The following is a 15288-nucleotide window of genomic DNA, read 5'->3' on the forward strand; positions in this document are numbered from 1 at the left end:
TTCATGAGTCGAACAATTCTTGATGAGAACATAAAGTCTATGGGTTTAAAATTGTTCTTCAAGTATGCTTGGGACTTGGGAGGCAACGGATAAAACCAAACCGGTTTTTCACCGTTAGAGTCGGTCCAATACTATAGCCTTAAAATGTTTTTAATTTTTACCTGAAAGAATCATAAATATAGTAGTAAAACTAAAATGCACATAATAGCATTTTCTCAACAACTTGCGTCTTGGCGTTTTTTTTAATGGAAAAAGCTATTTGTCCTTAATTTTAACTGTTTTGAGCTATACATGTTGGGTCTTTCTGGTGGGATCAGGCTCAGTGAATAAGGGCTTGAGATCGATAAGTTGGTCCACTAACGTGAGGGAACCTAAACCCTCAATCATCAACACTTTGTTTTTTCTTTTTACAAGATGGAATAATATCATTTCAATAATAAAGTTCCGGATACATGTAAAAATATATACCGGTGAAAATATGAAGACTAGATAAAGATGTGGTCACTCTAATAAGATTGTGAACAATTTTATTGGTTTGTCTTGTAATGAACTCAACATAGAGTTTATTCTTAAACCCATTTCACGGAAAGTAGTAATCCTAAGGCCACTCCAACATCAACATCAGTTACTGGTGAATACTAGTACATCTCAATTTGAGCTAGGACAATGTGACTTTGATCATCTCTGACACAGACACCAACATTTATTTTGTTACACGATCTCGAAAACGACGCGTCCACAATGCATTTATAATACCTTGTAGTAGGTCAATTTGCCATGAAACACTAACTCAGTTCCGGTCATGGTTGTTGTGACTGTTACGAGCATCTTGTGCATTCTGTCAATCCGTTAACAAGGCTACCCCTCTGTCGCAAACAGGCAGCAACTCTTTGAGCAACTTCCATTTGTCCAAATTACATAAATTCTTTACTTCAACAAAAAAAAAGGCAATCCGGTGCACTAAAGTGTCCGCATACGCAGGCCTTACCCTGTTTTTTCCACAAGAGGTTGTTTCCATGACTTGAACAACAACTTTACCAGTTGCGCCAATGTTACCCCTCTAAATTCTTTACTTCTAAATTGACCAAATTAAGGATGCAAGCAAATAAAGCTTTTTGGTTAGAATTTAAGTTTTGTAGAATGTCTAAGATATTCTCGGCCATCGAATGTGTGTAATATAGTTCCAAATTCCAATCATTTGCCAAAAGGATATGCATGTTATCTTTAATATCGGAATCACAGAGCACACAATTAATTATATGGACAATTTACCCCTCTATCCTGCAAATTTCTACGAACATGCTAAAGTAGATTTTTTTATTTTTGGAGGAATTTTTGCATTTCAAAGGAGATGTACCCTATTTTGCTCCAAATCAATTATCTCACCAACACAACAACGATAAGCACTCCTATTTTCAAACTAATTTATCATTTTGTACGGATTCAAAAAAGGGTTTCTACGTACTCTCTCACTGCAGCACTTTTTCAACATTTTCCAGACTTACCAAACCATGAAACATGCCAACAGTTCGTACTATCGAAGAAGCCACTTACGCCTTAACCAAAACTACTTCACCAAACACACTCAGAACGTTTTATACGAAGGAAAATGCTAATAATACCTTTAGGATATTGATTAACAAAATATAGATATTTTTTGAGGAATAAAAAAATATATAAATATGATGTGTTGAAAAATAGTGTATTTGAAACTATATCAATTGGTCCAAGTGATAAAAGGTGTCCCTTCAGGAAATGGTTAAAAGCTCGATCTCTTGCTCTTTTGAATTGAGAAAATTCAGAGAAGGAAAAACTCATCTTGTGTGTAACAGTTTTTTTGATAGAGATTAGTCACGTTAATTGATAATAAAACTTAGCATAGATACTATATATTTTTGGTTTTTGTAACTAATGTTCTTAGGACAATTGTTATCATCATTCATGTTTTTTGTACGATTACAAAGAATCTATACGATTGTGGGGTCCAATTTGTGTTCCAATATATCAAATATCTCTATAATCTTTTATCATATGAGCTAAACTAATTACTAGTCACACCCAAGTTAAATAAAATGTACACAACAAACTGTATCGTAAGTACATCTCATTAGATTAAACACTACAAAGATAATTGATATGTTGAGACGGGTTCGTATGTACAATTATCCACTTCTTGGCATGTATCGTGTGTGTTTTAGCCGATAATCATTTTAGAAAAAAAAAAATTGTACACAATAAACCAAAACTAACCAAATTATTGGAAAAGTAACAAGAGGAGATCTCCACTCAATATAAAAAAAAAAAAAAAAAGACAACTCACACTCAAATATTATATTACTTAATTAACTTGCAAATTTTACAACAATAAAATTGTAAATACTCTTACACAATTTTTGCATTGAAAAAAGACCTTAAGTTCACAACTCTGCGTTTTCGAGGTTTTGTCTATTTTTAACTTTGTGTGAGCCTTCACGATTTTATCCTTTGTAAGACGTACTTTGTTGGTTGAGGACTATGAGACTTGTATATTAACTACTATTGATGTCGACTCTCGAGCAATGTGAGAATTTTTGGTGTACCAGAATAGTAGAACGGAGTCGAGGCTAAGATGTTAAATAATACGTCATTCCTCGAGTGTGATGTGGGCTTGACCCTTACTTGAGGTGCCAATGTTCCGATCTCGAGTTCATAGCACTGCTTTTCTGAGGTGTTGTTTGTTTTTGGTCTTGTGTGAACTTCACAATTTTATCCTTTGTAAAAGACGTCTCTTTGAATTGGAGAGTTTAATTGTTGTGTGTAAATTACTGTTAGTCTCGATTCTCAAGCATTGTTGGACTAAATTATCATACTCCCATTAAACAAAGGAATATGTCCAACTTCAATGTAGTCATTACACATTTACACTATATAAAAAACGCAAAAATAAGATATAATAAATAACCTATTTTAAATGAATAACACCCGCACTATACTACTCTGACTTGACTAAAACTTATGTTGTCGGGTGTTGAAAAAACTAACAATAAAATATTTTATTATTCAACTTACAATTTTTACAAAGATAAAATTACAAAATTTCTCAGATATTTTTTTTGATTATGAATCTATCAATACTACTCTATTACTTTTTGAAAAATGTTAATCAATATTCCGAGAACACTAATCAAAGAATCAAACGTAATAGTATTTGCATTAAAAGTTTTTTTTTTTTTAAGAATAGTATTTGTATTAGAAGTTGTTTAATCAATTCTTTAAAAATTTAAAAAATGTCATTTCAATTTAAAAATTCATTTTTTATTTTAACGGGTGCACTGAAACAAAAGGGTTAAGATGGCCCTTACTTATTTTCACTACTCCATGTGAGACTTTTTTTTTTTTTTTTGAGGGAACTCCATGTGAGACTTACGTTGCCTTGATTATTATTTTTCAATTGACAATTTTAATCACATTAGACGTAGTACCAATACATTCGTCCACTTTGAAAAGTAATTTTAAAATGGCAAAATGCACCCTTCACTTTCGAAATTGAAAACAATTAAAAAAAGTGTGGACACCGATAACAGTAAACGTCCAATCATAGTACGTGAAGCAGGAGGAAGACATAAACTGTGTTCCCTGACATTAAAGATTCCCCCCACAGTTATTCAATGAAAACCATATTCTCAATCATTCTTTCTTAATTGTAGATGAGATTTGAATAACTTGAACTCGTGAGTATTATTCACTTATTGCGTGTGATTCAAAATTCTTGCAAGAGAAATGATATTTTGACAACCATTTTTTGATAATTTTTGCACAACTTTCTCTCTCATACTCACATGATATTGCTATTCTCTCTCTTCCTTTTTCTCTCTCCATTGTTTTTGACCAATAAGAAGTGAGAAAAACAAGGTTCTCAACAAAGTTGTCATCAAATGGATGTCAAAATATCATTACTCTTCTTGCAAATCAATCATTGTGCCTTTTCTAATCGTCCAAAATCCAAATATAGAAACTTTTCATTGCTTACATATAATAACACAAGAAAAATGCTAACAAGATACTACTACTTACTACTTACATATAATAACACAAGAAAAATGCTACTCCCTCCGTCCCGGAATAACTGACCAATTTTCTAAAAAAAAGTGTCCCAAAATAACTGACTCATTTCAATTTTCAATACAACTTTCATCATTCCCAATACAATATAACACTAAATAATACTCCCTCCGTCCCGGTATAATTGACCTACTTTGGTTTTTCACACAGATTAAGAAAAGTGTATAAATGAAGGGGAAAATGGAATATATTGTATTGGGAATGATAAAAGTAGTATTATTTAGTGTTAGATTGTATTGGGAATGATGAAAGTTGTATTGAAAATTGAAATGGATCAGTTATTTTGGGACACTTTTTTTTAGAAAATGGGTCAGTTATACCGGGACGGAGGGAGTACTACTTTATCATTCCCAATACAATATATTCCACTTTCCTCTTTATTTATACATTTTTCTTAATATGTGTGAAAAACAAAATTGTGTCAATTAAATTGGGACGGAGGTAGTAGTAATTTTTATCATCATCATTAGTACTCGCGGAGTAATAATGATGTTGTTTCACTATTTAGATGTACATAGTACCCATTTTCTTACCATGAAATAAAATTAAGCTTTAATTTACACCTCTCAAGACAAAAAATTATATAATATGTAGAATTAGTTTTTTTTTTTTTTTGAGTAAATATAGAATTAGTTTTAAGCATGTGTTTGTTTGTGCCTTCACCCACCCCCAACGTTGAAACGAAGCTAACAATTGAACTTGCAATTATTTTTTGCAAAAGTGTCACTACAAATGTTAGCATAGAGGCTAAACAAAACACGTACTACTAAGTTCTTCATCCATATTTTCTGTTCATAAACTTTGTTATTAGATTATCAGCTCTAAGCCTGCAATTGAATTAAGGTTTTACGTTTAGCATGTTTAAAATTGCACCACCAAATTATTGAGGACGTGTCAAATCAAAGCTAGTATGTAGCTATAGCTTATACAACCATGTGCTTAAATTCAACTTGATGTGAAATTCATGGTAAATACTTGACCCCATTTGTAAGGGTTTTCACCTTTAGCTTATTTGCATAAAAAAAAACATGTCATAAGAGGTCCAATTACAAAAAATAAAAATTAGTTTATGCAATTGCACGCAAATACATAATGATGGTGAATAAAAGCTAGTGTCCAATGGAAGGTGAACTACCGCGGAAACAAGCATTCGCGTAGTAAAGTAAATGCATAATAAAACAAGTTTAACTAATTAACAAATGCCTAAAAAAAAAACTTGACTAACCAAATAAAAGAAGCAGAACTGTTATGAAAATAAATATAGAAAACGATTGAAGTTAACTACTCTTACATTTGACTATAATAATGAATGAAAATGTACGGAAACAAATTCCATTATCATTGTTATTATCCTTCAATTTTTGTCTTGACTTACCTGTTCCCTACCCACTATATGTCTGCAAATTACTAATCAATGTACTAGCGCTCTCATAAATGCTTCTTAAACTCACTAATCAATCACCACTTTGAAGCAAAGACTCTGACATGGACACCGGACACACGACATTGCTCCTCGGATCACAACCTCCTCTGCTTTGAAAAGTTTCTATCAAAATCAGTGGACTCATCAAGTTTACTCATCACAGCATTCTTAAAATTAATAGCATCCTGAATCTGTGAACAAGACCTCTGCATTCTAACTCCACTCAAACTGTTTCTAGATTCCATCAATTCATTCAATGAAAGCCTCTTCTTTGGACCCGGTTCAGGTCGTTGCTTCGGAGCACTATGAGACCTCAATTTAGCCTTAAAAGACTGTGTATTAGCCATGTAATTAGGATAATTACCATAATCACCAATGTAAAAACTATCTCCACAAATTGTTTTAGGTGTGGAAGGTGCAACAAATCCACAACTACATGAACTTGTGAAACGTGGTGTACTCTGTGCCGTCGAAAATCTGCATTCTTCCCCTGTTATTCCCCAATCTGATTCGTTATAATTTCTTTGATTTGGAATGTATAACTGAGATGGAGTAACTTGAAGTGGAGAAGAAAGTGTTTGAAATGAAGGGTCATCTCCAAAATCTGAAATAGATGTATTGCTTCTTCTAGACCTTGATTTTGGTCTTCCAGTATCAACTTCTACTATTTTTGGACTTCCAATATCATAACTGTTTGTGTTATTCATTGTAGCATCAAAAGATGATGATAATCTTCTACTGTGAATAGGAATTGAAGCTGTGTAATCATTCCTGTTACTCTCATTGTGATTGTACCTTTCCTGCAAAATAACAATCATAAGAAATGTAAATAAAAGACTATTAAAGTGATACTAGAATTAGAATATGAGATCTGTTTATGTATTTTACCGTGGATCTTCTTGCTTGTGTTTGAAATCTGTTATTTGTTTCATTCTTTGTGTTTATGATGAGTCCACGAGATTTATGAGACCTTACTGTTGCTTGTGCTCTAATTAGAGCTTGCATACTGTGTAATGTTGCTGTTGCTTGCTTCCTCACTAAGTACCCTCTCACTAGTGCTTGTAACTTTACCAATCCCTTTAAGGCTCTTAGTGCTTTTCTTGCCTATTATAGAAAAACCAATTTCAAATTCTCACATTCTAAAAAAAAAAAGAAATATATAAACATCAAGCTATTATAGAAATCAAGTTCATTAACACTTTAGTTCTAATTGAAGCTAATACTTTAAAACTTAAAAAGCCTAGAATGTGAATCTGACTTGTTCAATTTGAGCAAAATATGTTTTTCTTAGAACTGTATTTGTAAAATCACATAATTAATTAAAGAAAAGCGAATCAAACTTACCAAGTAACCCCTAAATGTGGTTTGAATCTTGACAGCAGCAAATTTCTGGTGTCCACCACCAAACATGGTGTCTCTGCCGTGGCTGGTTAGTCTAACCACAGCCACGGCAGCTTGAGCAGCTGCCACAGCAGCATCTGCAGCTGCTGCCGTTGCAGCGGCTACCGCAATGGCGTGCTTGTTTTGCTCCTTCTCAGTTTTTGAGTAGAAGGATTGAACCCAAGCAGCTTCTGCAGGTGAAATGTTGGGAGGTATGGTAGCTGGATTATGACACAAGCCTCTTGAATCTCTCTTTGAGAAATCTTCAGAAGATGGATGAGGAAGAGGAGGATTCCATTTGGTACTTGAAGAATTTGAGTTTGAATTATCTTTGTCTTTCTTTATCCCAAACAAACTCTTGAACCACCTTATGGTTCTACCCATTGGTTGTAGTGTTTGAGGACTTGGAAGAATACTAGTGCAAGTTGAAGTGTGAAAATTAACCTACAAAAACACAAACAAGTCACAGTTTATTAAGACCAAAGAAAATGCCTCGTGAAAAACTACATTACATGACAAAAACACACCTCTGGAACATGGGGTGAAGCATGGAAAGCAAAATCAAACAATATTAAAATAATCAAGTATATAATATATAGAGTGTGACATTGCATTGTGGGGCTTTATACATTACACACATGAACAACTTACAAAGTAACAAACCATGTTATGTTACTATTAAACAAATAGAATTTTTTTTGTAGTAAAAAAGAATCACCTTGGATAAATCAAATTCTTGAAAGGTAAAGCAGTTCAAAAGTTGTAAAAGAAGAAGTGGTGGAAAGTGAAAGACCCAAAATTGTCCATGGAACTCAGAAAAAGAAGAGAAGTGAAACAGAACAGGCCCACAGTGAAATTATATACGTATGTTCAATGTTCATTCATCTGTCCCTATGAGCGACTTGTCCTTAAAAAAGATACATACCTCAGTGTCTTAAAATATCTGACACACTCGTGAATGCATTCCTAGTTAATCTTCCCTTCCCTTGTAACAAATATATCAACTTCTTCTTCTGCTAAATTTCTTCAATGTGTGTATTCTTTCTATTTTCTCAGCTACTTGGATATGCTTACTATTTCTCTCTTCAGCTTTCAATTCCCTAAACCAAAGAAACAGGTTGTGATTGTGAGTACGTTCTTGTGTGACTCGTAAAAAGAAACCGAATAATTCATCTTTCTTTCTTCTGAATATGGCTCTGTTACTTTTATGCATTAAAGCTGAACCAATAAAAGATAGCTTTTTAGATGAATCAACATTGTTCCTTTTTCCTCCTCCCAACACACACCCTACTACTACCTATGATGCTCTCTAACTGCACCTACTCTTCATCTTTTTTCTTTCTATTTCATTTCATTGTTCTTTTTACTCAATTATTTGTGTACTAATTTTGGCTATCCTGTTTGTTTTTACTGTCCTTTTTCTGAAACTTAGAAATCAATCATGGCTTCTAATGGGAAACATAGGGTCCTCATATATAGTAGCTAGCTTGGATATTATCATCATTAATAATTTTTTTTTTTTTTTTTTGATATAGTTAGTGGGTGAATGATTGTTCAACATTTCAGGACGTTTGCTTTTTTTCTTTTTACAAATTCAAGCATGTTTGCTACTCTGAATTTCAAATATGTTTTTATTACCATCTCAAAACATATTTACCAAATAATTACATGCTTTTGTAAAACCTTGTTTGACTGAGACCGTTTTGCAGTGTATGTTGAGAATTACCGTGCATGCTTTTGCACGGTAATTTAGTTGAAACTTCAAGTATACTATAAAATCACGGTTGTTTTTTCATTGTGATTTTCAATTCATTGCAGATCCAAACATAATCTCAATCAATTATAATATCACTTGTTAATATATTTCAACAAATATATAAATCTAATGGGAGTACATCTTTTCAAAATATATGCACACACACATTATATTTAGACTAATTATTACTACCTCCGTTCCTTTTTAATTGTCACATTTTGACATTTTACATAAACCAAGATAGTCAATGATTGTTACTACTTTTGATGCAATAAGTTGTACTTTTACTATAATGACCTTATTCATTTAATATCTCATTTCATATATTTCTCTCTCCGCAATAAATAACTAAGGATAATATTGGTAAAACAACATTTAATATTGCATTGAACTTTGAAAGTGACAGTTAAATAGGAACAAAAAATTTCTTCAAAAGAGACACTTAAAAAGGAACGGAGGGAGTATTTCATATCAAAACTTTAGGGATATACAAAACTACAAATACTGCAAGTAAATAGAATCGTAACCAAGACTAAAAAGAAGCATATGATAAGTTCAAATTCTCATTCTCATTTTAGTACATTAAAGTCAAAAGATAGTTTCTCTGATTTATTTAAATTTAAATTGTAAGGAATCGAGATTCAAAACAAACTTGTTGAGTTGTTGTACAAGAGTAGAATTCCAGTACTTTGCTGACTGGAGCAATCAGATGAAAACAAAATTTCTCTGAACACGTCGCTATTAACAATTATCGTGCTAGTTTGTAATCTAGTAAGCAGTTAAGCACGATATCAAACACCTAAACAATGCGAGATCCAGTAGTAAATTCTCTGTCTGAAAAGTACAAACATATTAAATTGTGTCTCTGATGCTGTGAACCGGTATATATAGATTTTACTTACAGTTAAAAAAAAAAAAAATCATGAGTTTTATATCTTTTTTGAGTTATGCCCCTGCCCCTATGTTAAAGTAATTTGACCCGATCAAACCCACGGTGTTCAGGCAAGAACGGGTTGCAAGATCGGAATGGGTTTTGAACACCCCTAGTTAATGGTTTGGGAAGTTCTATTGATTAAAATCGAAGTAATTTGTTTTTGAAGAATCTAAATTAACCCATCTAAATTGACATTAAGGAGAATCGAATCTAAAATCTTGAAGAGGAACACACTCCTAAATCTCAAACAAACACCGTCAAGCCAACCCAACTTATTTGGTAGGCAAAGGTTTGAAAGTTTTTAAAGAGTATATCGGCAAAACTCACAACATTGATGGCATAAAAGAAAGGTATTTTATTTTTGTGGTGGCAAAGGTTTGAACCCCGGACCTTATATATATTATGCATTGTTCTTACCAACTAAGTTAAGTCACGAGGACATAAAAGAAAGGTATTACTAAGTCAAACTAGCAATGAAAATATAAACTGTTCCTATAATCTTTTTACTATTTAAGGTACACTATACTTGTCAATAAAAATACTTATGCTAAAAATAAGAACTTCGGGCCTTCAACCCTTTTTGTAATAAAAAATAATAAAATAAGAACTTCATTTACCACTTAATTAGTAACAACAATTAACATCAGTAAAAAAAAAAAAACTAACACCAGTAAAAAAAATAAACATTTGGATTATTTTTAGCTAAAGCCTATTTTGTTTTAGGGCTAATACTCTGTATCTTTACAGCGTTAGTTGCCAACATGGTCTATATATTGGCACTGCTCCAATTTCAACCTCAATGAGAGTTGATGACAGTAATATCAATTTGAACAGAGAATAGAGATGGTATAGCTCCATGATGTCCATCATAATAAATAGTAAAATCTCTCTTATAAATAAACAATATTCTCTGCAGCGGCAATTAGGACCCTATTCTTTGTTTAGGAATCACCCAGTCATATCCTAAGACCAAGACCATTAACGCCATTGTAACCATTATTCTATAGTTCATTCCCCCTTTTGAAATTACTTCCATGCTATGCTATGGTTTCCATTTGGGTAAAATTAGGGGCAATGTGTCGATGCTTTGTCTTTTTGAATAGGCTTAATATCATTTTCGCCCCCTAACTTTCATGAAGTTGTGATTTTGGCTCACAAAGAAAGAAAAAAACTACAAAACTGTCCCCTAAGTCTTGCATCTGTAGTTATGAAATTGAAACAGCACAGAAGTTTTGTTGCGGAATGAAGAAGATATGTGAGTGAGTAATGAGAGAGAACATAAACATTAATTATTATTATTATTAATTAACTAAAAAAGTGGAAAAGTGGCCGAACAAGTGGGCTTGTAAAGAAAAGCAATTTTTGAGCGGTAATTAACTACCGCTGAGTCCAGCGTCAGTTAACTGATGCCGTTTTCATGAACGGCAGTTAACTACCGTTAGGGGTAATTTGGTCATTTACTTGTGTCATTATGAACATTTGTATGTCAGAAAAGGGTAGTTAACTACCGCTGAGTCCAGCGGCAGTTAACTGCTGCCGTTTTCGTGAATGACAGTTAACTACCGTTGGGGGTAATTTGGTCATTTACTTGTGTCATTATGAACATTTGTATGTCAGAAAAGCAATTTTCATCCAACAAAAGGAATCTATACCACAAACATATATGTATGTTTGTGAGGGGTGGGGGATATTTCTCTTTCCATAATTTAAATATGTTGGCCAAAATGAGAGTTCGGGAGACTATGCGCATTAGGTCAAGAATATCACATAAAAGAGTTGGACAATACATCTTTGTCTAATATTTTAAGACATTAGGTTTATGAGCTCCACACTTTTAGAAAATTGCTTTTTTGACAAAGAATACTTCCAATTGACACATGTAAATGACCTTAATGCCCCTGGCGGTAGTTAACTACCGCTGGCAGATCCGCCGACAGTTAACTGCCGCTGGGACCCAGCGGTTGTTAACTGCCACTGCTTTCTTTCCCCCCAAAACCAGAAAACCCCTACCGCACCTATTCATTCATCACCTTACTCATTCCATTCCTATACCATACCCAAAAAAAAAACCCATTTCAAAATTTTTGTGTCAAAATCATGTCTCCAAATCATTGCTGATCGATTGCTAAGACGTTTCTACACACAAAATGCATCAAAGAACAGGTATTACAACGTTAAAATCCATTACATTTGATTGATTTTTTTGGTTTTTTTGTACTGTCACGCGTTTTAGCGGCAGTTAACTACCGCTGGGAGTGAGCGGCTGTTAACTGCCGCTGGTAACTTAGAAAATTTTGAAAAATTTTCAAATGGCAGTGCTACTGCCAATTTTTTTTTTCGCACAATTTTTTTTTCTTTTGTTTTTTTGGTTTGTTTATGTTATTATATGATATTAGATACATGTTTATTAATTAGTTTAGTAATTGTATGTTGTTTATTTATAGATAATATTGAGAATGCGGGTGATGATCCGGGTGATCGAAAACCTAGAGTTGTCGATTCCATTAAGGTTGAAGGTCCCGCTAAGCTCGAAGTTTTCGTTAAAGTTGAGGCTTCAAGCGTCAATTCCGATGTGTGGAAACTTCGTGACAACGAAGTGGACACTACTCATTTCTTTTCAACCCGAGACACATGGAACGATAAAGACGAATTGATTGGTTGGGTCCGTCGACAAGCAAATAGGGCTGGATTTACGGTTATCATTAGAAGATCTTGTGAAGGAAGAAATGCTATGTTGGAGTTGGTTTGTGAGCGGAGCGGCGTGCACAAAGTACCGAAGACAAAAGTGAAGCATGAAGGAATGGGATCAAGAAAATGTGGGTGTTTGTTCAAGGTGCGTGGATATGTCGTTAGGGAAGACAATGCTTGGAAATTGGCTACTCTTAATGGCGTTCACAACCATGAGTTGGTGCCGTATGTAGCAGGGCACCTTCTTGCCGGAAGATTAACGGAGGACGACAAGAAGATTGTACATGACTTGACCGATTCTTTGGTGAAACCAAAAAATATTTTGACAAATTTGAAGAACAAAAGGAAAGAGTCCATGACAAATATCAAGCAAGTCTACAATGAACGTCATAAATTCAATATGGCAAAAAGGGGTGACTTGACGGAGATGCAATATCTAATCACAAAGTTGGAAGAGAATGGATATGTTTATTACGTAAGAGGAAAAAAGGAAAGTCAAACCGTTCAAGACATATTTTGGACTCATCCAACTTCGGTAAAGTTGTTTAACAATTTTCCTACTGTTTTGATAATGGATTCCACGTACAAAACCAACTTGTATAGGATGCCATTGTTTGAAATAGTTGGAGTCACCTCAACCTATTTGACATATTCGGTTGGTTTTGCATTTATGACGTCGGAGAAGGAGCATAACTTTACTTGGGCTTTGCAAATGGTGCTCAAACTTCTTGGACAAAATAGTGATATGCCTAAGGTGGTAGTGAGCGACAGGGACACGGGTATGATGAATGCCGTAAAAAATGTTCTCCCCGGTAGTAGTGCAATACTTTGTTATTTCCATGTTGGCAAAAATGTTAGATCAAGAATCATCACCGATTGCAAAGTTAAACAAAATGTTGTTGTGGTGGATGGGCAAAAGAAGATTGTCGACGAGGAGAAACATAGTAAGTTGGTTGATACCATATTTGATGCATAGGAAAAATTGGTTGAATCTCCTACTCAAGAGTTATATGCGGGTAATCTAATGGAATTCCAAGATGCTTGTAAGGATCATCCAAACTTTCTTCACTATGTTCAAGAAACCATATTGAACCCTTTTAAGGACAAACTTGTGAGGGCATGGACGGACCTTGTGTTACATCTTGGGCGTAGGACCACAAATAGAGTTGAAGGAGCTCATGGTGTGGTGAAGGAATATTTGTCCACCTCCAAGGGTGATTTGGGTACTTGTTGGCAAAAAATAGATGAGATGTTGGCAAACCAATTTGGGGAGATACAATCATCGTTTGGTAGGAGTGTTACGGTCTTGGAACATAGGTACAAAGATGTCACTTTGTACTCCGGGTTGGGGGGTCACGTGTCTAGACAAGCCATGAACTTTATTTTTGTGGAAGAAGAGCGTGCTAGGAAAACCTTGTGCATTGAGAAGAAAACTTGTGGTTGTGTTCAAAGGATGTTGTATGGCCTACCTTGTGCATGCTTCATTGCTGTGAAAATCCATCACAACAAGCCCATTCGATTGGATGAGATACACCCGCATTGGCATAAGTTGTATATGCGTGAAGAACAAAGTAATGAAGATTTGTTTTCGGTCGCGGAGGAGTGGCGTGGTATCTAAGAACGTCTCCAAAGAGTTCCGTTCCAGATGAAACTAAAAATCAAAGAGGCTTTGCGGTTGTTAGCGTTTCCGGAGACCACATTGTTGTCACCACCTCCAAGAAAGGTGGCAACCAAAGGAGCTCAGAAAAAAATCAAAACTACACGTAGTAGGATCCCATCTTCCTGGGAGACTATTGATTCTCAACATCCTGAAAGTCAATCTTCACCACGTAAAAAATCTTCACAGCCTAAAAGTAAAGGTGCTCGCATTGGCATTTCTCCGGTTCCGGTTCCTAAGCCTAGCTTGGTTTCAAGTACTTATGATCCATCCAATCCTATGTATTACATGCCAAAATTCATGAGACCATACATTGAGAGAGTTGTGGATGTTATTGGTGACGGACATTGTGGGTTTAGGGCTATAGCGGAAGCCTTGGGTTTGACGCAAGAAAGTCATGTTATGGTGCGGAGAGCACTTATTCAAGAGTTGAAAGAGCATAGGAGCAAATACATCGAGATATATGTGAGCAAGACCCGCTACAATTACATCTTGGATGGATTGTATCCTCCAAAAAAAATGCTAGTAGTTTTGCACCTCCCGACAGATGGTTGACATTGCCGGATATGGGACACATTGTTGCATAATGTTACAACAGGCCGGTGTTAGAGATGACTACATGGAAAGACTACATCTCCGAGACTTTTTTCCCACTTAGAGGACGGCCTCCAGTTAACCCGAAAAGCAACATGATTTGCCTTGGTCTAATCCCAGATCATTTTGTCCTTCTTTCATTAAAAGATGGTTGCCCACTACCTCCAGCATCAACGGAGTGGAGAAATCACAGGAGCGAAGAGGCGGCAACATGGGAGGATGAATTATTGGATCAACACGATCGTTTCCGAATACTCATGGACATTGAGCTCAAAGAGAGACCGGTTCCACCAAAAACGCCAACAAATCAAGACAATCCAATTATGTTTGATGACACTCCGGTTAAAGAAAACACCGAATTTGAAGATGTTCTGGAACATTTAGATGATTTGCTTTTATTAGATGAAATGTGACACTTTTTGGTCGGTGTTAATCCGTTTTTTGGTTGATACACGCCGACGTATTTTTTTGGATATATAATGTAATGACCAATTTTTTGGGTGATATTTAACTAACCTTTAACTATTTTTATGTATATCAATATATTAGAGTTTCGCATTTATTAGTAATTAATGTACATTACGTGTAATGTTTTGCATAATGTGGAAAATTTGATGAATTTCAAATAATTGATAAACGTTAACGCATTATCGATTTTGTGTGATGTAACCGAATAATTGATAAACTATGAAATGTTGATGTTTATGATTGCTGGATGTTGTTGTTTCGGTTTGATTTCCTCCGAAATTGACGTT

General features: G+C 34.6%; 1 protein-coding gene and 1 pseudogene across 5 annotated transcripts; one reads left to right on the top strand and one right to left on the bottom strand.

Moving 5' to 3' along the window:
* Positions 1-5330: 5330 nt before the first annotated feature.
* LOC146934477 (protein IQ-domain 26-like) lies at positions 5331-8347 on the bottom strand. 5 transcript variants are annotated; one of them, XM_085706372.1, is made up of 4 exons: positions 7623-8347; positions 6869-7348; positions 6413-6628; positions 5331-6324 (listed from the first exon to the last, which is right to left on the bottom strand). In XM_085706372.1, exons 2-4 carry the CDS (start codon positions 7286-7288, stop codon positions 5620-5622), a joined length of 1341 nt encoding a protein of 446 aa, XP_085562498.1. In that variant the 5' UTR covers positions 7289-7348; positions 7623-8347; the 3' UTR covers positions 5331-5619. The 5 variants fall into 5 exon arrangements, with proteins under 5 accessions (XP_085562498.1, XP_085562499.1, XP_085562496.1 ...); XM_085706373.1 differs by having other exon boundaries at positions 6869-7319; positions 7830-8257; XM_085706370.1 differs by having other exon boundaries at positions 7830-8221.
* A 3394-nt stretch (positions 8348-11741) lies between these two features.
* LOC146934478 (uncharacterized) lies at positions 11742-14973 on the top strand (annotated as a pseudogene).
* Positions 14974-15288: the final 315 nt, after the last annotated feature.

Source organism: Medicago sativa, chromosome 4 (assembly GCF_051527215.1).
Source record: "Medicago sativa cultivar Bolivia chromosome 4, Bolivia_mono, whole genome shotgun sequence".
Classification (NCBI taxonomy): domain Eukaryota; kingdom Viridiplantae; phylum Streptophyta; class Magnoliopsida; order Fabales; family Fabaceae; genus Medicago; species Medicago sativa.

Bases quoted from the DNA above. Each gene is read 5' to 3' on its own strand.
- LOC146934477 (XM_085706369.1), bottom strand. From the start codon at position 7,518: ATGCAATGTCACACTCTATATATTATATACTTGATTATTTTAATATTG. The intron at 6,629-6,868 runs GTAAGTTTGATT...TTTCTATAATAG, and splicing joins CCACATTTAGGGGTTACTTG to GCAAGAAAAGCACTAAGAGC. The intron at 6,325-6,412 runs GTAAAATACATA...GTTATTTTGCAG, and splicing joins CACAAGCAAGAAGATCCACG to GAAAGGTACAATCACAATGA.